Here is a 26638-nt window from a genome sequence, read left to right as displayed (position 1 = left end):
GTACCACTGATTTGTGATTCTGTTTACAGTCCCTAAAATGTGGCATCTATAAAGAGGAATTTTGCTTTCCAGGTGCATAATACTCTTGTTGATAACATATATCAACAATGAAGAAAATACAGAGAGGGATTTGCAAAACACTTCTATTGTGTATAATATGTACAACCTATTGACTTCAATGATAATCACTTCATTAAAAGTGTAGCAAGTTTTTATCTCTATCTCAAAGATATTTTGAGAGTCAGAGATTATAAAAGTGGTATGTTATGATAATACCCAATAATCTTTCAGGAAGAATATAAGCATAATTGCACTAAAATGAAAATCACTGCTAAGCCAGTAAATGACCAAATTTATATTTTTTTCAAAAAATAAGTTTTACTAATGTGTTTTAGTTTCTAAAACACCCAAAATCTACTCATAATGCTGCTTTAATCAATCAGAGTTTCTCTGAATCATTTTCTTTCCTAACACAGTCAGAACATTTGGAATGGCACAGCGTAGACAAAATCAAAATAAAAGGGTAAGTTTATATAACTCCTATTTCAAATAAGAATAAGTACAATGTAACTAATCCATATTCTTTTGATTCAAAGTCAGTTACAGTATTAATTCACCTAGCTAAATTTCTTATTTTTCCTTTGAAATCTAAATAGTCCCTTTATTCCTTGCAGTCAGTAGTATCTAACTGAAATTTAGGTCACCCTACAGCCCTCTTTTGTTCACCTATTCTAGTTTCCAAATCTCTAAGTTTCATCATTTTAATTTCAGTCAGCACAATATATACATGCACAAAATCAATACTCAATTTGACAGATAGAGGACAAATCTTAACCAACTTTATCTCAATCAAACCTTTTCCCAAATGTTATCTTTCTTTTAAATGCTCTCTAATGCTCAATGTTTTAAAGTTCTTTTCATTTGGCTCCCAATACCTCTCTTCACATTGTCAACAATAGCTTGCACATTTTTTCTTATTTTTCATTTGGAAATTTAGGGCATTGAATAAGCCACAGCAATTGATTCTTTTTTCACCTAAATTACAACTTGAAACTTTTTTAATGTATAGAAATAACGTCTTACCACTACAAACAATGCTACTTAACCCTCATACGCCAACAGTTCTGGTTTATTCAACTTTCATAATATACTTGCTTTTTGAATAAATTTTAAAGAGAAATTTTAAAAATTCAATAATAATTTTTTTCAATATCTAAAATCAGTATTTTTTCTAAACTTCTGAAGTAATCTCAACATATTAAATCTAAACATTATAAGAAATGGTAATGTTATTTTTTCTAAAGACGTTTATAGAGATTTTTGCTAAACTTCCAAAAATGTCACCCAACAACTTGTTAATATAGCAAAACCTACTTTATTTGGAATTTCTGCACTAAATGAGAACACCATCTTGAGAAAGTTTTAGCCGTATCTCAAAAGAAGGCTATCAGCACTGAGATAGTTATAAGATGGTGAGGTCTGAACCCAGGTGATTTAAGGTACGTCTTTCAAGACAGGGAACTGATTAGAATTGGATAAAAGTTTTGGTATATTCATTTAGGATTGGTAGACATAGCACAGTGAGGGTCTTGAAGCAAATCTTTAAAAATAAGCCCCTGTTTGATATGTGAGCAATTTTCCCAGGTCACCAGATTCCCAGGTCACCAGATTATGCCCAATAAATTGGTCTGTAGGAAAGTTCTGAAACAAACAGTGAATTTATATATTGGTTTATAGTTCTATCTCTCCCAGACAAAATTTTCCTGGAATAAACAACTAGGTCAGGTCGACATAGTCTAAAATCTTACCAAATTCCTGTTGATGCAAATGGTCTTGTTTCTCAATTCTCCATCATGGACATTCTTCAGCCTGATCTGGAAAACAGATGGTTATTACATGGGGGAGATGATTACATAGATGTTTGTACAGTCATCGTTACATATCTGAATTCTGTTGGTGGTCATTTCAACCACTGCATACCCAGGTTTCCTTGTTCTTTTTGTTGAATTATCATTTGATGGAACAGTGGTTATGAAAAGCATTTAAGATGCTAGAGATTACACATTTGAACATTATAGTACCACTGTCAAATACCAAGAATACTATGATCAGATTCTGTAATCTACGCCTAAGCCAAGAGCCAAGGGTGGCCAAACTAAACTAAATCAAGAAAACAGACTGCATCCACCAAAAAGCCTATAGACTAAATACGGGCATTTTAGTCAAATTACCTAATTTTGTAATGTTCTTATTGGTTTCCTGGACCTTCTTAGTAATATTAAAATTATCAGAAATATCTATGGGGGTAAAAAGAATATTCTTTTTCCTAAAATGGTACAAATAATACCTCTACAGTCCATGTATGTCTATGGACTCTATTTTTGAACAGAGAAGGTGTTCTATTGATTTCTATAAACTTACTGACATTGTCTAACTCTCCTTTCAATATCTGAACTATAACATGTTAATATTTTCCCCATCATCCATGCCTCTATTAGAAAGTGATATACAGAGGCTTGAAGGCAGAAGAAAACCATCTATAATTTCCCTGTGTAGTTACAGTTTCATATCTTAGTAAAGACATAGCTATTTTCTTCTTTGAAAAAAGCTATGTAGTTACCTTTTTGCTGAGAAGGAAAAATAGCAATCAAAATGTAGCCAGAGTGATAGCAAAGACTACCTGAGTAGCCTGAACAAGCATTAATTTACAAACATAAGTTCCTGTCTAAGTTACTGATAACATTCAAAAGACTTTTGTGCCACAAATTCAATACCTGTGGTAGGGGGCTTCCCAAATAACAAGCTCTTGGCCAAAATACCCCTTTTTTGATGCTAAGTTGTATTGTATGGTTTTGACACTCTTTAGAGATAAATAGGTGCCAGATAGGAGAACATGCAGTAAGGATGTCATGAAATAGATGAAATGTTATATTTTATAAAGAATCCAAAGATTTACCTACATAGTAAACCTTGTTGGTAAAGTCTGTAAACATGAGAGACAGGTATTAAATGCATTCCACATTTTCCCTTTCTGAGTCTAGCTGATTTCTGAGTCTAATTAACTTGAGATGTGTATCTGAAGTACAGTCCAAAATTAGTAAAGAAATAGCCAGTCTCATAGTATGACCTTTTAAAAGCCCATGTGGTAAGAGGCAATGAGTGCTGGGAGATGTTAACTTCATTGTCTTAAGGGCCAGAGTGAATAACCTTGGGCAAGGAAGACAAAAAATGTCAGATAATTTTGCAAGTTCGAGTTTTAAAATATGATTAGCTCTACCTAATTTACCTAAGGATTGAGAGTGATAGGCACGATGGAGTTTCTGAGTAAGTACAAAGCTTTACAAAATCTTCTAACAGTGCTAGTAAGATGAGTGTTGTATCACTGGAGGGATTGGAATTCCAGGTTGAGAACACAGTAATGTGTTTGATACTCTCAGAACCACAGCTCTCTAGCAAGTAAATACTTCACCTCACTCTAAGAATTAGCAAATACTGATCAGGACATATTCAAAACCCATAGAAGAAAGTAGGTTATATAGACTCTTTGAATACGTTGACAGGAGGTTCTTGTCCATATTGGTATGGGTTCTTGTCCATATCGTACATTTACAGACATCTACCAGAGATACCCTCCGCAATCCTAGTAAAAATTTCTTCACTCACATTGACTGACTGTAGTGATCAATTTGTCCTTGTAGTAGTAGATGATTTCATGTAAAATTTTTGGCAAGGTTTCAGTTGAGGTCCTCTAGTATCATCAAGTATCTACTCTAAAGTGTCAGAGAATATCCCTGTGAAATTTACAACCAGATTTTTTCCAGTAACTCTTTTCAGTTTCTGGGGTCAATAACTGGCATTCTACAATAGCTTATTTCAGCCTTTCAAAAGAATTGGTTTCTAGGATTATCATGGGGCCCAGAATCTTAGTGAGGGCTATCTGCCTGCCATACTGATTATGTAGGCATTTCCTTTAACTCCATGCTATATGTTTTTGCATAGCTTCAACTTTTATGATAGCCAACTGTTAGGAAGTTCTAGAATATTTAAAATTTATGTAATCTGTTAACCATTTCTAACTGGGGTCTTAGTCAGCTCATGCTACCATGACAAAATACCACAGACGAAGTGGATTAAACAATAGAAATTTATTTTCTCACAGTTCTGGAGCCTGGAAATCCAAAATCAGGCTGCCAGCATAGACAGGTTCTGGTGAGAGCTCTTTTATTGGCATGTTGATGGAGCCATATTACTGTGTGCTCACATGGCCTTCCTCAGTGGAGAAGAGAGAGCAAGGTCTCTGGTGTCTCTTTTTATAAGGGCATGAGTCCCATCAAAAAGTCTCCCCCCTCATGATCTCATCTAAACGTAATTTCCTCCCAAAGGCTCTACCTCCAAAAACCATCATATTAGGCATTGGAACTTCAATATTTGAATTTTGGAGGGACACAATTCCATAGCGATGGTTAATTGCTAAGATTAAAAACATTTATTAATACGTTGCACCCATTAGGATAGCTGTTGTCAAAAGTATGGAAAATAACAAGTGTTGGTGGGGTTGTAGAGAAATTAGAAACCCTTTGCATTGCTGGTGGGAATGTAAATGGTGCTGTCACTCTGGAAAATTGTTTGGCTGTTCCTCAAAAAGTTAAGCATAGAATTGCCATATGACTCAGAAATTCCACTCCAAGGTATATGCTCCAAAGAATTGAAAGTAGGGACTCAAACAGTTACTTGTACACCAATGTTCATGGCCACATTATTCCCAATAGCCAAAAGGTGGAAACAACCCAAGTGTCCATCAACAGGGGAATGGATAAACAAAATGTTGTATAGACATATAATGAAATACTAATCAGACATAAAAAAAAAGAATGAAATTCTGATACATGTGACCTTGAAAACATTATGCTTAGTGAGATAAGCCAAACACAAAAGAACAAATGCCACGTAATTCCTCTTATATGAGTTACTTAGAATAAGGAAATTAATAGCGATAGAAAGTAGAATACAGGTTACAAGAGCTGGGAGTAGTGGGGAACAGTTAGTGGGTACAGAGTTCCTGTTTGGGATGATGACAAAGTTCTAGAAATAGATAGTGGTAATTGTTGCACAACATTGTGTGTGTACTTAATGCCACGGTTATATATACAGATATAGAGTAATATATAGACAGAACACTACAATTTTTAAAATGTTGTTTCCAAAGCATTCCAAAATTGTAGAATTATCCAGTGGCTTACCTGCTCTGAGGCTATAAATCAACCTTGTCTTTGGCTATTGTCAAGCTCTGGCAAGTGCAAAAAATTCTACCATTAAGGCTAAATTTACTTCTGATTAGGTATATTTTAGGAGTGAATTGATATTTGTCATGGAATACACTGCCTGACATTTTCCAGTTTCAGAGGTAAGAGATGACCCATCAACAAACGTTACTGAATCAGAATATTCTAGGGCAATTTATAATAAACCTGTTCAAACATAGTCAGTTATTGAACAGAAGCTAAACAATTGTGGGATTACCTTTCTTAGGGTAATGAAAGAGGTTAGTAGGATTTAAAATATTACAAAAATGGACAGAATTGGTGAAGGAGAAAGTAATAAAATTTCAGGAGTTAAGCCTGCTTGCTGAGAAATTGAATGTATTTTCAGTAAGTAACACAGATTACACTGCACGAAAAAAACATCAAGCTTAAGGAAGACCCTAAAACCCAGTCAGTGAAGCCTCCACTTGTTTGGCTGCTGCTGCTGCTTACACAAGATTATGGATCTAGGGAAAGGCTGAAATAAGTAATTTGTCTGTGATGATTCCCATGGCTTTGGATCAGAACACTAAGGGATTTCCCAGAGCATTCATACACAAATAGGTAGAGAGTTTATAATTAGAAAGGCCCACAGTCTGAGGCTTTTGAAGAGATAATTTTATGTCACAAAATGCCTGTTCATATTTAGATTCCCAGAAAACAGTTTCAGCTACCAAGGACTAAATAATTAATATGAAGATGAGATGATTTTTTAAAAGCTAGGAATCCATTGCTTGCAGGTGCCAGTGAAAAGCAGAAAACCTTTTAATTATTTCTTAGTAATCAGTCTAGGAAAATTTTGAGTGGCTTGTAACCTATCAGTGGTGAAGAATGTACTCCCCTTAGGATAAATTGTGTCCCAGATAATGCACTGTGTTTTGACAAAATTGTAATTTTGGGGGGCAGGAAATGATATAACCATTCTGAGCTAGAACATTAAGTAAATCAAAGTCAGCCTTCAAGCTCAACTTGTCTTTAGAACATAGCAAAATTAGTCAACATACTAAGAAAAATTTGCAATACTGAAGTTCCTTGTTAAGCACCTGGGAAAAATGGGAGGGTGACTCCATAAACCTTCAACTGCCCAGGTAAATATTTCAACTGTCCTAGGAGAAAACAAACAAATAAACAGGTATTGACTATTTTTAATCTAAAAGGACACTAAAGAAAGCAGAACAAAGTTTATAATGATGGCATTGAAGATTAAGTAGTATTGGGATTTGGTACCACAGGAAAGCAGAGGTTGACTTTTATTTGGGCTTAAGGTCCTGAACAATCTATATCCTCACCCATTCATTTTCTTGGCTAAATGAATTGGAGTGGTACAAAGATCAGTATAATGTATGACTAATATTCTTTGCCTACTTGGCTTTTACCTATTGACTTGAGAACTTTCGTAGCTTCTGGTTTTGGAGGATATTATAAAAGCCTTGGATCAATCTGAAACTTAACGAGTTCATCCCCAACAATTCTGCCAATATCAGTAGAATTTTTGCCCATAAAGAATCCAGCACGAAGATCTTCAACCTGGGCTTCATGTAGATACAAAAATACTGGAAAGTCAAAGTTTAGTTTAGCTAAAAATCTATAATCTGATTATCAATAGGGGAATTCTGAAAGACTTGAAGAAAAAGATAATTGGGAGAGTTTTGTTTGTTTGTTTTACTTTCTCCTTAATTTTGCTGTGAATATAAAACTGCTCTAAAAGGGAGAATTTTTAATTTAGCAATTCCACAGCTTTTGTAAATCCTTCCAGTTTCCTGTGCAATTCAGGGTCTTCTTAAGTAGTAATTCTTATGGCCCATTTAGTCCTTTTTTAATCCAATTTTTGTATATAAGATTACTCTTAACATATAAACCAATTGATATTGATCCAGAAACCTGGGTTTTATGTTTTTAAAGCTATTTTAAATGCTTTTGTAAATTTCTATCTCATCTACAGGTATGAAAGTCTTTGACAATGGCTTTCATCTAATACTAGTCTTTTTTTTTCCATCAGACTGGTATTGTGTTGATGTCCTAACAATGTTTGAGGGAGGCTCAGCTCACATATGAGCATTAAATCCTAACCATGATGCTTATAAATTACAAAAGGATCTAATGCTAGTCTTTTTATGAGTCTTGGGGCTTAAAGTCAACCAGAAGAGATTTGCCTTTTCTAAAGGGAATTTAACTTTCACAGATGGGTCAGCTTTGGGGGTTTCTGGACACCCAAAATATAAGAAAACCAGATCAGAAAGAGGAGTAGCGGTAGAGTATAATGGAAAAGCAAAAGATGAACCAAGACAGTAAGACAAAAGCCATTAAGTTCAAGTTCTGACTGGGACTATCTAAAAGAAAGATAATTTCAAGTTTTTCACATTTATTAGCCAAAGAAACTTTTAAGGAAGCAATTTTGGAATCAGAGTTTCTTTTGGGAGTTTCATTATAACAATAAAATCAATGTCCACCATTGGATGTTTGGGATTTTTTTCCCTTTCTGTTCCAAAGTGCTTCTCAAATAAACAGTTTTGTTCATATCGAAAGTTTCTCAAAGTGACCACTATGACCTAAATTATCCAAGGTGAAATCAAGTCATTTAGAAAGATATTTACAGAAATTGATGTGTAAAAATATGTAAGAGTTAGGAGAATTGACCAGAATGAGGCACAGACTTAGTTTAAAATGAGATAAACTCATGAGAATTCTAGCATCAACCCATCAACAGTATTGTTGATGCACCTTTTGTCTTGGGCCCTCAAATGGTTGGCCTTTACCCTGCTACATCACACAACCTCTCCCTTAGAATCAGTCAACTATACAGACTTCAAAGTCTGTGTAGATGGAAACTTTGGATGAGAGATATCTTCCAGAATCAAGTTCTCATGGGAAGCAAAGAAGACAAAACTAAGGAAAATTCTCATAAGATACTAATTGATAATAATGTAAGGCAAAATTTCTCCAAAAGAAACTGATTTAAGTGAAAACTTTCTGCAGTCCTCAGTCCCTGGGTCTGTTCTGAGAAACAGACTTATTGGGGCTTATGCTTATTCACTTTCTTCTTACAGAGTCACACACAGACACAAACACACACACACACACAGAGCAAGGACAAAGATAGAGTTACAAATAACAAAGCTGATTTTTCAACAAAGATAACAGCTTTCAAATCAGATCAGAAAATAATAAAAGCATTATACAATCTCCTCCAAAATTGTATTTCCTGGAAGGGAATATAAACTTAGCATTTCACGACAAAAGGAAAAAAAAAACAGATCAAAATCTTCCTCTCCCCCATCACAGTCAGCGAGATTACTAAGCAGGAAGGAGAAAGAAGCTCAGTGGAAGTACTGTTTCTGACTCAAAAATCTCAACCACAGCAGTGAGGTGAGAACTCAACTGAATGTCAGTGGAACCTCCAGATCTGCTCTGTCTAATATGAGAGAACTTAGCTGTGTATGTATATTTCAATTTAAATTTAAAGCAGTTAAAATTAAATAAAATTAAAACTGAGGTCCTTAGTTAACTAGTCATATTTTAAGTGCACATGTGACTAACGACTACTATATTGGATGTTTCTACGATTGCATGAAGTTCTGTTAGACATTACTGTTTCTGATTGTTGAACCCACCAATATCTCACCAAGCAACTTGGTAATCAACTAAATTTATTTGAACTCACTATAATAGGGAAAGCATCCCTTTGAAAGAATCTTAGCAGTGTCTCAGAAAAGAGAAATCAAAAGTGTTTCTGGGATTAGGTGGTTTAGGGCAAGATTTTTGAGGCAGGAAATTGGTTCAAAATGAACATAGCTTGTGATAGAATAGTTTCAATTTGGTAGACAGCAATGTGAGGGGTTTTGTTTTGTTTCGTTTTGTTTTGAGAAGGAGTCTCGCTCTGTCACCCAGGTGGGAATGCAATGGCAAGATCTCAGCTCATTGCAACCTTCGCCTCCCGGGTTCAAGTGATTTTCCTACCTCAGCCTTCCTAGTAGCTGGGATTACAGGTGCCTGCCACCACACCCGATTAATTTTTGTTTTTTGTTTGTTTGTTTTTTGAGAAGGAGTCTCGCTCTGTCACCAAGCTGGAGTCCAATGGCGTGATCTCAGCTTACTGCAACCTCTGCCTCCCGGGTTCAAGCGATTCTCCTGCCTCAGCCTCCCAAGTAGCTGGGACTACAGGTGCATGCCACCACACTGAGCTAATTTTTGTATTTTTAGTAGAGACGGGGTTTCACCATGTTGGCCAGGATGGTCTCGATCTCTTGACCTCATGAACCACCCACCTCAGCCTCCCAAAGTGCTGGGATTACAGGCATGAGTCACCGCACCCAGCCTAATTTTTGTATTTTTAGTAGAGACCAGGTTTCACCATGTTGGCCAGACTGGTCTTGAACTCCTAACCTCAAGTGATCTGCCCACCTGGGCCACCCAAAGTGCCGGGATTACAGGCATGAGCCACTGCACCTGGCCAATGTGAGCGTTTTTAAATGAACTTTGATAAGTAAGCTCTTATTTAACAAACTGTTTCTTCCCAGGTAAGCAGACTATTGTTTCTGATAAAACTGACCTACAGGAATATCCTGAAATAAACACTGACATTATTTCTGGTTTGCAGTCTTATTTTTAGAAAGCAAAATAAACTGAATAAAGATTAATTAATTCATGTTCACAGCACTCTCATATTAAACACAAAGATAACATTTTCAAAAGTATATTAAAACATTAAAACTGCACCCCAAAACATTTTCACATTTTAATTTGTAAAATTAATTAATAAAAGAATATCATGAAAGCATCAAGAGAAGAAAAAATCTATAATAAAATCTAAAATACTAACAATAAGAATATTTAAGCCTCTTACGAGAGTAGAGAGTTTGGACTTTCTGCAGACTCTAATTCTAATGGGTCATAACTAAGAAAGATCCATATAAACTAAAATTGTGCATTTAAGAGAATTCCAACCAACTTGATCCACTTTTTATAATTTAGGCAAACTAAATGAAAGCTTCCCCAGACTAGCAGTTCTTTAACAACATGATTTTAAGAGATGTATTTGTAACTCAGAGTGCAATCTGCAAGCAAAAGTCAGCTGGAAAGGATTTTTAAAACAGCATCCTCTAAGACCAATTCTCCACAGATCAGTAAATAATCTGAATAAGATATAGAAAAATATTTTTAAATAATAATTAAATGACAATATTGAGAAAATTGGAAACGATGAAGGTAAAAAGAGGGAAGTAAATCTCACCCCAGAATAGATCTTACAAGTATATGAAGATATTACTTCTTATCAAGGAGAATCTTTTGTCATTTTACTTATTGAGGTGTCATAGAATGAAGAAGCAAAACAGAAAAATTTAAGAAACTTTTAAGTGTGGCACACAAAAGATCAGATATGATGCAGCACTGCACAAAATGGTGAAGACCAATGGACTAGATGAATAAGAGGAGTAATAACAGATATAATATAATGTATTAAGATTCTCCAAAGAAACAGGACTGATAGTATATACATAGAACATGAGGGGATTTATTATAGGTATTGACTCACATGATTCTGGAGGCTAAGTCTCATGATCTGTCTACAGGCTGCAGACCCAGGAAAGCCAGGGGTATAATTCACTTTAAAGGCCAAAGAACCAGGAGCACTGCTGTCTAACAGCATCAAAGGGAGGAGATGCATATCCCACCTCAAGAAGAGAGAATAAATTCAGTTTCTCCACCTTTTTGTCCTATCCAGGGCTTCAACAGATTTGGTGAGGGAGAATCTTCTTTACTCAGTTTACCAATTCAATTGCTAATATCTTCAGCAAACACCCTCACAGACACACCCAGAAATAAGGTGTTTTGGTTTTTTTGTTTGTTTGTTTGTTTTGAGACAGACTTGCTCTGTTGCCCAGGCTAGGGTTCAGTGGCACAATCTCAGCTCACTGCAACCTCTGCCACCTAGGTTCAAGCAATTCTCATGCCTCAGCCACCGAGTACCTGGGATTACAGGCATGCACCATCACGCTTGGCTAATTTTTCTATTTTTAGTAGAGACAGGGTTTCGTCATGTTGGCCAGGCTGGTCTCAAACTCCTAACCTCAAGTGATCTGCCCACCTTGGCCTCCCAAAGTGCTGGAGCCACCACAAGCAGCCAGAAATAAGGTTTTACCAGCTATGTGGGCAGCCCTTAATGAAGTCGACACATAAAATTAAACATCACATATACCTTGAAAATAAATATTTTGTTTTACAGTCATATGATGTTCTTAAGAGAAGTTTTGCATCTAGTAAGAGAAGAAAAGTGGACAGAGGAATTTCCTTTGGCTGGGGATCTAACTGTATTTAGAGAGAAGCTGGTTTAAAAAAAATATTATATAGAAAGAAAAACCAGATATGATTTTGAGCCTTGTCCTAGCTTCAGAGGAGGTGGTCAATATAGTTACAGTTACATAAGGATGAAGTGCTGTAAAGCAATATGCACAGCCTAAGGTATGTAAGTAATTATTCAAATTTGGCTGTGTCAAGTCTTTCTCTGCAATATCCAGAGATCCAAACCAGTAGTTTTAGAGTGGATCTCAGTGATATTAGCAACTATTAAGTAAGAGTGAAAAGATAAACTGAAGAACTATTTAAATCATTATTTGAATAATATAAATCTTTCAATACTATTCAATGGACAGAAGCAATACATTATTGAAATATTACAGAAAAAATTGATCAGTGAAACAAGTGATAAACTTGAGGAATACACATAGAATAACGAAGAAAATGAATATGAATGTGATTTATGAAAGAGATAACATGGTACAAATTTAAAATTAATGGAATCAAAAATAAAACTGAACAATGATACCTATAAATGTTTTTTAAAGAACTGCCGGGTCTGACTCGCAGACCCTGGTTGAGTGACAGATGAAAAAATGTATGCAGACACAGGTTTTTTGCCTGGCTGCGTAGCTAGGGGACAGGGCCACTCACAGACTTCCAAGAGGATGCTTTAAAGAGTCACAGCGGCTGCAGCCTCGACAAGCCGGCACTGCGGGCATTTATGCAGTATAAATTTAATGACAAAGGCCTTGAGTTAACACACTTGTGGGTAATTAACATGGTCGCCCCCCCACCTTCCGGAGAAAGTAGTCCTGCACATGGATGATTAAAGGCCAGGTTCTGAGGCCCAAGTAAACTAACTTATCTAGATCAATTTCCTTACACTTCCTTGTTATCTACTCTGACAGAATTCAGTTGCCTTCAGCCAAATCCTTACCCAAAGATTTTGCAAAACCTCCCGGCCTTCCAAGAAGGTTTGCGTCTTTTCCTTATAATTTTTATAACTTTTCCCACAACCCTGACCGAACTCCTACATCTCCCCCTTTTCTGTTTTTTGCATCAAGTTTAGTTGATTGAAGAGAGCAGATGTGTGAAACAACAGGTTTGTCAGGTGCAGCGGTTATAACTCGTACTGCAGCTTTGCAGGCCAGAATTAGCAAATAACATAAGACAAACATGAGTATAATTAGCAACATTCTTTTCCAATCAAGGAGTGACCCCCCCGCCCCCCTACAGGAATAGGGGTCTATCCAGGAGAGATGATCTCACACACCCTTCCATATGCCTGTTTGTTGGGCATGTAGATCTATGGCGTTTACGGATTCTAGAATTTTGGTTTTAAGTTACTTTACATCTGCTGTTAAATTATCATGAAAGGATCCCCAGAGGTGTTGTTTCACCTTATCCCAACTATGTGTTGATTGATTCCAAAGTAGAGAGGTGATACAGATGTGCTTAAGCTCCCAGTCACAGTTTAATTGCTGTCAGAAGGCCAGTGCATCTCGTTGCTCCCCTGCATATTCCAAGGCAGCCTTGAGGGCTTGCAGACATGTGAGAATCTTTTGATCTATACCCCGCTGTAAGAGAAGTTCATTAGACACATTTCTGACCAAACTATCTACGAAAGTAGCTGTTTGTACTGATTCAGTAATAGACGCTACAGCAACACTGGCAGTTGCTAGGATGACTGTGGCTGAGACTATAAAGGCTGTAAGTGTAACTATGAATCTTTTGTGTCTGACCTGGGACAAGGCACATTCTAAGGTGGCAAGGGCAGAGGAGCCTTGCCATTCGCATGTTAAATTGACTGGTAGGAAAGCCTCAGATTGTCTCTTCAATACCATGACACTAGTAATATTTAAATTAGATATATTATAATTACTGATATAAGAGGCGTACCAAGCCTGTCCCTGAACTTGGGCCACAAACATGGAGTTTTGGGGTGTAATGGAAATATTGGTCCCCACAAGGAAAACATATGAGTGGGTGGTGCAAATCAGGCACTGATCAGTGTGATTATGAAAAAAGTCATAGTATAATTGTGACTGGAATTATGATATGTCCCATCCCAGGTGTTAAGGGGGGTGCTAAGAAGTCCCAGCTACCATAAAATGTCTTGGGGTGGCATGGACTCTACTTGGGGTCCGGGATATCCCATCCCCCATCTGCCCAAATTATAGGGGAATGGGACATGGATACGAAACTATCATTGATGCCATAATAGGTGCGGACATCAGTGTGATCGCCCTGCAAATGGCTGTGGGGGCTCCAGTCTAAGATGTTATAATTGCCTAGCTGGAGGCTACAGGCATGTCCCCTGTGAGAGACCTCCCAGCTAAAGTGGAATCCATTGCTTTCCCAGCTTTGTTCTTTAGCACAGGAAGGAATGTTTGGGAAAGTAGCATTGATTGCATTGCCCAGTTTGAGGATTCCTGCAACTAAGACTGCTAAAGCATTTCCTTTGCCATGATGTAGCCATAATTATGTTTGGGCAGGTACATAATAAAAGTTAGAATTTTTATAACTTACACACAGTGGGAGGATAGTGGAGTGATATGTAGTGTTACTAACACCTTAGTCCAATGTGTGCCATTAATGAGGGATCCCACTGGGGGTAAATCTATCCCGCCCAGCCAAGCAGTTATATTATTAGAGGCTGGGAAGGGGGTGTCTGCCCAGGTGACGGGGTGGAAGAAAGGCGGATCTAAGAGATGAGCCCAAAAGAGTGTAGCAGGTACAGGTTGCAGACAAAGCAAGGGGTCCTAGCCACGGCATGGTAAGGTTTGATGCATCATGCTGGAATCCAAAGAGGATCTGAGGGGGTGTGAACACAAGCATATCCTCTTCCCCACGTTAACAATTTATTTGGACCACACCATACATTACTGTTTGCATTTTTCCATAAAACTGCAGGTTTTATGTTTGAGAGGTTTTAGCAAAGTGCTTTTCTACAGCTGATTGAAATTTATCATCTAAATTTTAAAAATTAAGGGTAAATAAGGCTTGTGCTAGTAGTGATGCAGGGTCCTTACTCACATTACCACTTTTTTGTTTTCTGAGCATATTTTTAAGGATGGATTGGGTACGTTCTACTATGGCATGTCCTTGGGGGTTATACGGGATGCCTGTGGAATGTTGGATGTTCCATGTGTGACAAAATTGTTGAAATTGTGAGCTGGCATAAGCCGGACCATTATCAGTTTTAATTTTTGTGGGCTGCCCCATAAATGCAAATGTTAAAAGATGTCTAATGACATATCAGATGGACTCTTCAAGAAAGGTATGAGCACTAATTAAGTGGGAATTGGTATCAATGGATACACGTACACATCTAAGTTTTCCAAATTCAGGGACATGTGTAACATCTGTTTGCCATAACTGATTAGGTTCTAGTCCCCTAGGATTAATACCTGTTGAAGGAGGGGATGTACCTGTGAGCTGGCAATCTGGGCACTGCAGGATAATTTGTTTAGCTAGTCTCTGGGTAAGTTGAAATTGTTTAGATAAGTTTCTCCAGTTTTGGTGGAAAAATTGATGCAATTCGGTGGCTTGGTCAAGCAGTGATGTCATAACCTGTAGGTCTGCTTGATCATTGCCATAAGCCAATGGGCCAGGCAGTGAGCTGTGGGTCCAAATGTGTGTAATAAAAACAGGATGTATACATTGATCTAGCAATTGCTAAAGTTGAAGAAAAAGTGCACACAGGGTGAGATCCAGAGTGGACTTAATGAGGGCTGTCTCAAGGTTCTATAATAAACAGAATAAGCAGAGTCACTAACAATATTGATGGGCTGAGTGGAAAAAGTTTCCAAGGCCAATATTAAGGCTCCAACCTCAGCTCTCTGAGTGCTAGTAAATCCAGAACGAGTGAGGGAATTATGTAATCTCTACCAGACAGCTGCTTTTCTGTGTATACCAGAGTCATCAGTAAACAGCGTTAAAGCTTTAGGTATGGGGGAGTGAACTATTTTTGTAGGCAAAACCACAGAAGTATGAGATAAGAACTGAGGTAGTTTATCAACAGGAAGGGCATGCTCTATATGGCTTGTGTAATCAGAGAGTGCTATTTGCAGGCCTAAAGGGCAATACTGCTTCGTATTGCTTTATACTCAAAGGAATTCTGATGACATCAGGGTCTTAACCTAGCAACTGATTGCATCGTCTGTGGCCTGAATAGATGACTTTACTAACCAGCTGGACATAGGGAGAGAGTGTTTTAGTCCTGGTATGTGAGCAAAATTCCCATTCTAGGAAGCATAGGCCTGGGGCCATCTGTCCTATTAACCCTGTAAGGGAGTGTTTAGTGGGAAAGACAAACAACTGAACTGAATATCGTTGATCTATGCAATCTAGTTGCCTCTGAGAAATAGCTTGCTCTACTTCCTCAATTTCCCTTTGTGCTGCAGGAGTTAAATACCTCAGAGAGTCTAGGGCAGCATTGCCTTTTAAGACAGAAAACAGGTTCTGTAACTTATCAGTAGTTATGCCCAAGGTGGGGTGAAGCCAGTTAATATCACCTAGTAATTTCTGATAATCATTTGAGGTGTGTGAGTTGCTAGTATTTAATTTAACTTTTTGAGGTCTTACTGACCAGGAAGTTAGTATGTACCCAAGACATTTCGAAGGAGAGGATATTTGTACTTTTTCAGGTACTATGATTAAACCTCTTAAATGTGTATTCTTTACAACAGAGGCATATAAACTTAAAAGTACTGGCTCCATTGGGGCTGCTAGTAAAATATCATCTGTAAAATGAATAATCTTACAATTAGGAAATTATTTTCTACTGGGGAATAAAGCCTGATTTACATGATATTGACACATGGTAGGACTGTTTAGCATCACTTGAGAAAGGACTTTCCAATGAAATCAGTAAGCTGGCCTTTCATTATTAATAGCTGGTATTGGAATCACAAATTTTTCTCTGTCTTGTTCTGCAAGGGGAATATTATAAAAGCAGTCTTTTAAGTCAATAATGATTATAGGTCAATCTTGAGGAATTACCACGGGGGAAGGGAGCCTCTATTGAAGGGGCCTCATAGGTTGCAAATTAGCATTAATAGCACATAAGTCATGCAAAAGTCTCCATTTACCAGACTTTTTGGGAATGATGAAAATGGGCAAATTCCAAGGGCTGTTTGATGGTTCTATATGGCCAGCTTTTAATTGCTCCTCAACTAATTTATGGGCTCCTTGTAATTTAGCTCCCTTTAAAGACCACTGTTCTACCCAGATTGGATCTTGAGAGAGCCATGTCAGGGGTAGGGGAGGGATAATAACAGTGGCCATTACCAGAAAGGGGTTGCAGAGTGACCCCCTATTGGGCTAATAGGTCCCATCCCCAAAGATTAACAGGGATGGGCATGATTAGAGGTTGTATAACTGTTTTTCTCCTCTCCGAATCACAACATGTTAGGGGGCACGTGTTCTGCTTGGCTGTGTGCACTTCCCCAGTGCTGACAATTTTTTGTTTCTGAGTGACCCAAGGCCAAGCTTCTGGCCAGTTTTGATCACTAATAATCAAAATATCTGCTCCTGTGTCCAATAGCCAGTAAAATTCTTATTTCCAATTTTTAAGGTGATCATGATCAGTGATTAATTGATTCCAATATACTCCTGTGGCTCCTGTGCTTCCAAAACTTCCCTTTCCCCATTCCTTTCCATGAGCATTGGGGACCCAGTATGGTAAAAGTAGTAATTGAGCTATCTTCGATCCGGGGGAAGAATATGCAGACCTTTACATTCCATCATAACTAATATTTCACCTTGATAATCACATTAATTCCTTTACTGGATAGGCTTGATCGCCCTAGGACTAATCCCATTGTTCCTGGAGGCAGTGGGCTCCAGATACCAGTTGCAGCCCTTTTAGGGTCTTCTCCTTCTTTTAGCACTAATTCATTGGGGCAAAGTAAGTCCAGTCCTGTGCTCCCAGTGGGCTGCTCTGAGAGAGAGGACCATGGGCTTTCCATCTGACCGAGGAAAGCTGCTGGCATTGCTCCAGTTTGAAGCAGGGCCTGGGGCCGGCCCCCTCATGAAGTTTCCTACCTGGTTACTTATGGGATTGCTGTTTTTATTAAATTTGGACCTGCATTGATTTGCCCAATGTTTCCCCTTTTTACACTGGGGGCATATAGAAGGGGGTTCTTTCCCTGAGTTACGTTGGTCTCTATTATTGGTGTATTTCCTCTTCATATGACCTGGCTCTCTGCATAGAAAACAATTTGGGTTTCTCTCCCTTTTCACTTTAGGAGGCCTTAATGCCATAGCCAATAATTTGGCTTTGTGTGTTTCAGTCCCCACCAGTTGACATGCTCATATAAGTTCCCCAACTGTGGCTGTCTTTCCTCTGATTGCCTGCATTACTTGCTGGCAGTCAACATTAGCATTTTGATAAGCCAATTACAACAATAAGATATCAGCAGCCTTGGCATGACTAATTTGTCTCTTAATTGCCTGGGTTAACTGATTAATAAATTCAACAAATGGCTCCTGAGGCCCTTGTCGAACGTTTATAAACTGTTGAACTCCGCTTTTGGGAATTCAGTCCAAAGCCCTGAGAGAGCATGAAGACACTTGTGCATAGGCCTGGGAATGAAAATTTAGTTGTTGTTGTACATCAGAATGGGGACCCCTCCCCTGGAGCATAGCAGCTGTTATGTCTTGCCCAGCCACTTGATTCTGGTTGGCTTCTTGTTCACACAACTCATCATATTCTGCCCTCCAAAGGAGGTATTGGCTGGGCTCCAAAGTTGTTTTAGCTAGCACTGACCAGTCCCATGGGGTCATACGGAAGTTGTCTGCCATGGCTTAATCATTCCTTTCATAAATGGGCTAGCAGCTCTGTTTTCTGTAATGCTCTTTCTTAGCTCTTTATAAGCGTTAAAAGAAATAGGTCGGCCAGGCACAGTGGCTCGTGCCTGTAATCCCAGCACTTTGGGAGGCCGAGGCGGGCAGATCACGAGGTCAGGAGATCAAGACCATCCTGGCTAACACAGCGAAACCCTGTCTCTACTGAAAACACAAAAAAATTAGCTGGGCATGGTGGCGGGTGCCTGTAGTCCCAGCTACTCGGGAGGCTGAGGCAGGAGAATGGCGTGAACCCAGGAGACGGAGCTTGCAGTGAGCCAAGATCATACCACTGCACTCCAGCCTGGGTGACAGAGCGAGACTCCGTCTCAAAAAAAAAAAAAAAAAAAAGGAAATGGGTTCATGTACCTGATTCCCTTGTCAATCTTGCATTACTGGGCAGGCTAAGAGCTCCCCTTCTAATGCCGCTTGCCTAAGACAGGGTCCCATAGATGTAGCATATCTCTTGTCTTTTTTCTAACTTATTGGAAGAGGGGGCTCCGGCAAAACCTCCATTTTCTCTTTGGTATTTTTGCCCAGAAACAGCAGGGCTGAGGGAGAAGGAGGAGGTGCTAAGGTAGCTGATGGTTCCTCCTCCCTTCCCTTTTTAGGCTCTTCTGTGTAGAGTGGGACCAGATCCATCCTAACTAGAGCCCATAACATTAGAGATGTTACTGGGTCCTGTTACCCTTGTGCATGATGTTGTTTAAGATTTCTCTCCACTTGTTTCCAGAGCTCTAGGTCTAGCGTACCTTCTTCCAGGAACCATTAGTTATGGGAAACAAGTTTGCATTAGGTCCCTTAATTGAGCCTGCAAAACCGAGGCTCCAGTAGCTTTGAGGTGCTGTTTCAATACTTTTATATACTGTTGCTTTGAGCTGATAACTGTTGTCCCATGATGAAACCCTAGCCTGAACAATTCCCTTGAACTTGGAAATCCCGAGTGAGTACCAATGGCTTACTGATTTACTGACTTAGCAGTCTCTTCATTTTTGAGGGTTCTGTTGTGATCCGTTGCAGCATTCCTCACACGGGGGACCACCTGCTGGGTCTGACCCAGTGGTCAAGTGATGGATGAAAAAATGTATGCAGACACAGGTTTTTTGCCTGGCCGTGCAGCTAGGGAACCGGGCTGCTCACAGACATGGAGGAGGATGCCATGAAGAGTCACAATGGCTGCAGCCTCGAAAAGCCAGCCCTGTGGGCATTTATTCAGTACAGATTTAATGACAAAGGCCTTGAGTCAACACAATTGTGGGTAATTAACATGGTCACGCCACCCCCCACCCCCTTCCCAGAGAGCAGTCCTGCATGCAGATGATTAAAGGCCTTGTTCCAAGGCCTAAGTAAACTAACTTATCTAGATCAATTCCTTTACTCTTCCTTGTTACCTACTCTGAGAGAATTCAGCTGCCTTCAGCCAAATCCTTTCCCAAAGCTTTTGCAAAACCTCCCAGCATTCCAGGAAGGTTTATGTCTTTTCCTTATAATTTTTATAATTTTTCCCAGCAAGCTGACCAAACTCCTACAAAGAACCTGAAACCTGGAAGGTCTTAGGATATCTTCAAGTAAAAATAAAAAGCACACTGTCATTTTAAGACACAGCCTAAAGAATTCAGAATCATGAAGGCTAGGATACTGTCAGATTTCTCAATTATAATAAAGCAACTTATAGGCTATGGAGTTGTATTTTCAGAATTATCAAGCCAGTGTTCTCATCCTGACCATGTTTGTAAATGTTCTTAAAAATCTGTATGCAAAATGCATTTGCATTGCATTTGTACCTTTTCTAGTAAAGAATCCATAGCTTTCATCAGATAAAACTACATGACCATTACCCTTTTCTTGTTTCTTTTGAGGAACACCCATTTTGTATCTTTCTGGTGAAAATAGCAAAGTGCCCTGTCTTTGATGAGCACCTAACCTGCCAAAAGATGAGCACGTAACCCAACCTAAACGAATAGGTTTTTCTCTCCTCACCTCTCCTTCCCTTTCTCTCCCTGTCTCCCTACCTATCTTCTCTCTTTCTCTTTCTGTCTTTCCTCCTTCTCTTCCTCTTTCTCTCTCTCTTTCTCATTCTCTCCCTTGCTCCTTTTAATTTTAACTAAAGTTATGCAAATGCAGCAAATATAGTATAATAATAGCCTCTGCAAAAGGTGCTATTAAAAGAATAAAAAGAAAAGCCACAAACTGGGAAAACACTTGCAAATCACATATTTGATAAAGGACTTATATTCAGTATATATAAAGAACTCTTAAAATGTAATAATAAAGAAAAGCAGTCCAATTTTTAGGAAATAGGCAAAACATATAAAACTATAACCAAAGAAATGCAGAGTACAATTACAATAAAATAATATTTTCACCATCAAATGACAAAGTTTTTGTTCCATGTTTCCAAGAACATGTGAGGACACGCACTCATACTTTCTTGTAGGAATATAAACTGGTAAAAATTCTAGAACAAAAATCTCACATGATTCATCCTAGAGTTTTAAACATGTTCGTACTTTTTTGGCTCATTTAGTTTCCTTTTGTGTAGCTAAAATAAGGAAATAATTAAATATGTGGTCAAATATCTATATTTAAAAATATTCTTTATAGGTTTTTTATGATAGCAGAGAATGGAAATAACTAAAAGCACAATAATAGGAAAATTATTGTATAAAATGTGGTACACAGACACATTACACAGCAGCCACCAAAACTTCTGCCTAACCAGAGAAAATGCTTCAGTTTTAATATTGAGTAAAATGATCATATTTCTTTAAGGATGTTAATATACTCTATCTACCTCAGCATAAGAAACTATCAAGACTGAAATGTAAAAGAGAAGTTACCTCTTGTTACTTAAAAAACATGAGATTCCGGGTAATGTTTTTAAATTGTAGACAGTTTTTGTCTCCATATTTTATTTTACTATGTTTTTTATTAAAAACATTATAAAAATAAACATTGTAGAAACAAACATTTCTTTTATGTGAGAAAATAAATGTTTCATTTATTTTAAGTAGTAAAGCAACTTTCACAGGGAAAAATGAAATTAAACTGTAAATCTTCTGAGAATACTATAAATACCTATATGCAAATAAACTAGAAAATATAGAAGAAATGGATAAATTCCTGCACATATACACCCTCCCAAGACTAAACTAGCAAGAATTTGAATCTCTGAATAGGCCAATAACAGGTTCTGAAATTGAAGCAATAATTAATAGCGTACCAACCAAAAAAAGTCCAGGACCAGACAGATTCACAGCTGAATTCTACCAGAGCTACAAAGATGAGCTGGTACCATTCCTTCTGAAAGTATTCCAATCAGTGGAAAAAGAGGGAATCCTCCCTAACTCATTTTATGAGGCCAGCATCATCCTGATACCAAACCCTGGTAGGGACACACACAGAAAAGAGAATTTTAGGCCAATATCCCTGATGAACATCAATGGGAAAATCCTCAATAAAATACTGGCAAACTGAATCCAGCAGCACCTCAAAAAGCTTGTCCACCACAATCAAGTCGGCTTCATCCCTGGGATGCAAGGCTGGTTCAACATATGCAAATCAATAAATGTAATCCATCACATAGACAGAACCAAAGACAAAAGCCACGTGATTATCTCAATAGATGCAGAAAAGGCCTTTGACAAAATTCAACAGCCCTTCATGCTAAAAACTCTCAATAAACTAGGTATTGATGGAACCTATCTCAAAATAATAAGAGCTATTTATGACTAACCCACAGCCAATGTCATACTGAATGGGCAAAAACTGGAAGCATTCCCTTTGAAAACCGGCACAAGACAAGGATGCCCTCTCTCACCACTCCTATTCAATACAGTGTTGGAAGTTCTGGCTAGGGCAATCAGGCAATAGAAAGAAATAAAGGGTATTCAATTAGGAAAAGAGGAAGTTAAATTTTCTCTGTTTGCAGATGACATGATTGTATATTTAGAAAACCCCATCATCTCAGCCTCAAATCTCCTTAAGCTGATAAGCAACTTCAGCAAAGTCTCAGGATACAAAATCAATGTGCAAAAATCACAAACATTCCAATACACCAATAATAGACAAAGAGAGAGCCAAATCATGAGTGAACTCCCATTCACAATTACTACAGACAGAATGAAATACCTAGGAATCCAACTTACAAGGGATGTGAAGGATCTCTTCAAGGAGGACTGCAAAACACTGCTCAACAAAATAAAAGAGGACACAAACAAATGGAAGAACATTCCATGCTCACGGATAGGAAGAATCAATATCGTGAAAATGGCCATACTGCCCAAAGTAATTTACAGATTCAGTGCTATCCCCATCAAGCTACCACTGACTTTCTTCACAGAATTGCAAAAAACTACTTTAAAATTCAAATGAAACCAAAAAAGAGGCCACATAGCCAAGACAATCCTAAGCAAAAAGAACAAAGCTGGAGGCATCAAGCTACCTGACTTCAAATTACACTACAAGTCTACAGTAACCAAAACAACATGGTACTGGTACCAAAACAGATATATAAACCAATGGAAAAGAACAGAGCCCTCAGAAATAACACCACACATTTACAACCATCTGATCTTTGACAAACCTGACAAAAACAAGCAATGGGGAAAGGATTCCCTATTTAACAAATGGTGCTGAGAAAACTGGCTAGCCATATGTAGAAAGCTAAACTGGATCCCTTCCTTACATCGTATACAAAAATTAACTCAAGATGGATTAAAGACTTAAATGTAAGACCTAACACCATAAAAACCCTAGAAGAAAACCTAGGCAATACCATTCAGGACATAGGCATGGGCAAAGACTTCATGACTAAAACATCGAAAGCAATGGCAACAAAAGCTAAAATAGACAAACGGGATCTAAGTAAAGAGCTTCTGCACAGCAAAAGAAACTATCAGCAGAGTGAACAGGCAACCTACAGAATGGAATAAAATTTTTGCAATCTACCCATCTGACAAATGACTAATATCCAGAAACTACAAAGAACTTAAACAAATTTACAAGAAAAAAACACAACCCCATCTAAAAGTGGGCAAAGGATATGAACAAACACTTCTCAAAAGAAGACATCTGTGCAGCCAACAGATATATGCAGAAATGTTCATCATCATTCATCACTAGAGATATGAAAATCAAAACCACAATGAGATACCATCTTATGCCAGTTACAATGGCGATTATTAAAAAGTCAAAAAACAACAGATGCTGGAGAAGATGTGGAGAAATAGGAATGCTTTTACACTGTTGGTGGGAGTGTAAACTAGTTCAACCATTGTGGAAGACAATGTGACAATTCCTCAAAGATCTAGAACTAGAAATACATTTGACCGAGCAATCCCATTACTGGTCATATACCCAAAGGATTATAAATCATTCTATGATAAAGACACATGCACACGTATGTTTATTGTGGCACTATTTACAATAGCAAAGACTTAGAACCTAACCCAAATGTCCATCAATCATAGACTGGATTAAGAAAATGTGGCACATATACACCATAGAATACTATGCAGCCATAACAAAGGATTAGTTCATGTCCTTTGCAGGGACATGGATGAAGCTGGAAACCGTCATTCTCAGCAAATTATCACAAGAACAGAAAACCAAACACCGCATATTCTCACTCATAAGTGGGAGTTGAACAATAAGAACATACGGACACAGGGCAGGGAACATCACACACCGGGGCTGGCTGGAGGAGGGACAGCATTAGCAGAAATACCTAATGTAAATGTAGAGCTGATGAATGCAGCAAACCAACATGGCACATGTATACCTTTGTAACAAACCTTCACGTTGTGCACATGTACCCTGGAACTTCAAGTATAATAAAAAAAAGTAAAAAACAGAAAGTAAATCTTGATTTGTATTAATCATTTTAACACAAAGATTAAGAATAGTAAGCTCAAATCAGCATGTTCTCCCAGAGAACTGAGTTAAGTGACTTAATTTCCAGTTTCGTGTGAATACACTTTTTTTTTTTTTTTAAATGACAGGGTCTCACTCTGTCACCCAGGCTAGAGTGCAGTGGCACAAATCTCAGCTTACTGCAACCTCTGCTTCCCAGGTTCAAGTGATCTGCCCTGCTCAGCCTCCCCAGTAGCTGGGACTATCAGCAGACACCACCACACCCAGCTAATTTTTGTATTTTTTGTAGAGATGGGGTTTCACCATGTTGCTCAGGCTGGTCACAAACTCCTGAGCTCAAGTGATCTGCCCACCTTGGCCTCCCAAAGTGCTGGGATTACAGGCATCAGACACCACGCCTGGCTGTGAATACATTTTTAAAGTTGAGTTTAGGAATACAGAGCAGACAGGTATAGTGAACCAAAGATCTTGCCTTAGCATTGGAGGATGGATGGAAAACATATATGGCGAAGTGAGGGTAGGCTAAGATTTTTATAAGAAAGAAAATTAGAGGTTGTTTTGTCTAATCTTCTCATTGTGTAGATGCCCATCTGAGCCCTTGCTACTATTCTCATGTTTAAGAATATATTAGTTAACTAATGTATTCATTCAAATATTAATTCTAGTTAATATTTTGTATCCCCAAAATTCAAAATACTAACCACTCCTCAGAATATCACTGGGACCTGAGACACCTAATAGCTTTCCCATTTGTTGTGGGGAAAAAAAAAGCAAGCAGGGATGCAAAGGAAACCTGTAGAATAATAAATGATATTCACAAATGTGGCCCCAAATATGTTGGAATGAGGCTCTGCTGGATTTATTGTTAGAAAGCAGCTCCCTTTCAAACTGTGCCTGAGTGATTTCTGATAATGTCACCAAGTACTCCTTCCCATGTGCTCTCATGTTCTAGCATCAGCTTCTTCCTCAGCCTGGCACTGTTACCTTTGTGCTAACAACCCTCCACCAATTGTCCTACCACTGACCATAATTGTCCTTGTTCAGTGGCTGCTTCCGATACCACCATCTGGCTTCAGAAGAACAAATCCTGCCCATTCATTGTCTTTCATAAAGATTAGATAGATACTTCTCTTTAATTCCCCACAGCACATCATCCCAGCTCTGTAGCTAAAGAGGAAATGGAAATTTGTAACATATCTTTATTGAAGGACCAGGGATAACAGAAAGGAAACATAAGGGAACTTACAATCACCCATCACCATCATTTCAGGATATCATACAAAAGTAGGGCCCATGAGTTTTCAACACACACACACAGAAGCTGCTAATTACACAACTGTGTTTGCATCACCATGTACTCTAAACAGCAAGTAAGAAGTCATTCTCTTTCCAAATGTCCAAATTCTTGCTTTCTGCTGGATGCACATTTCCTTCTCAATAATTAATCTAAACCTTATAATCTCTTTAAGCCTGAGATAAAAATGCTTTACCCATCACCAAGTTGTACAATTTTGATTCATCTTGATATTTGTCATTTCGGAATTGTTAGAATATGTACATTTTCAACACTGAAATATAGGTATTATATTGCAAATTATTATCTTGCATTTGTTCATTTCTCTGAATGCTGTCTCCACAGCTAGATAGCTCACATTCCAAGGACAGGAACTACTATTTCTTTTGTCTTGCCCATAATACTTTGCATTAAACTGGACATAGAGTAGCCTTTTGATACTCAAAGATTTGAGTGAATTTGACTTATAGCAGTAGAATAATTTGAGATTTGAGATATGAAGGTAATGGTCTTCAAATATTCTTTCTCCTTTCTTTGGTGATTTAATTTAAATGCCTCAGCCCAAAATATAAGTACAAATATAAATCATCATAAGCACTACCAGGAAACAATAAGGAATGGGATTCAGGATTAGAGAGAAAATAACTATGTACACATATGATTCGTTATTTGAATTTTACAATCTTGTGTTATTTTCTTCCTTTATGTAACTTGCTTCAGCTCTTAAGGACAAAAATTGTCTTCGAAAATTCATTCTATTTTAATATCAGCCCAAGGAAACACTTGGATCAGTACTATCCTAAGCATATTAACCTGCTGACTAGGGACTATCTTAAAAAACAACAATCTAACATTCATTCGCTGGAACAAGGACAAATAGAACAGAAAAACTGTTCACCTCCAGACTCAGGCAATTAGTTTTAAGTATGTCTAGATGAGTGCTGCTACAAGAAGTAAATGCACTGAATAGTCACTATGAAAAAAGATAAATTGCAAAAGAAGCCAAGGTAAAAGCAAATATCCT

The 26638-nt window shown here is 38.0% G+C and overlaps 1 protein-coding gene and 1 non-coding gene across 2 annotated transcripts in view; both read right to left on the bottom strand.

The window, feature by feature from the left end:
- LOC134733784 (uncharacterized) overlaps positions 1 to 26638 on the bottom strand; it is a 140508-nt gene that overhangs the window by 49476 nt on the left and 64394 nt on the right. The window contains exon 5 of the mRNA XM_063624470.1: positions 1809 to 1869. Coding sequence (XP_063480540.1) covers positions 1809 to 1869 — 61 coding nt within the window. The remainder of the gene's footprint in view (positions 1 to 1808; positions 1870 to 26638) is intronic.
- On the bottom strand, positions 7294 to 7397 carry LOC129478193 (small nucleolar RNA U13). The gene has a single exon (XR_008656346.1). It is a non-coding gene; the product is annotated as a small nucleolar RNA U13 (small nucleolar RNA).

Source organism: Symphalangus syndactylus, chromosome 2 (genome assembly GCF_028878055.3).
Source record: "Symphalangus syndactylus isolate Jambi chromosome 2, NHGRI_mSymSyn1-v2.1_pri, whole genome shotgun sequence".
In the NCBI taxonomy this organism is placed as follows: domain Eukaryota; kingdom Metazoa; phylum Chordata; class Mammalia; order Primates; family Hylobatidae; genus Symphalangus; species Symphalangus syndactylus.
This window is presented reverse-complemented; position numbering and strand designations above follow the sequence as displayed.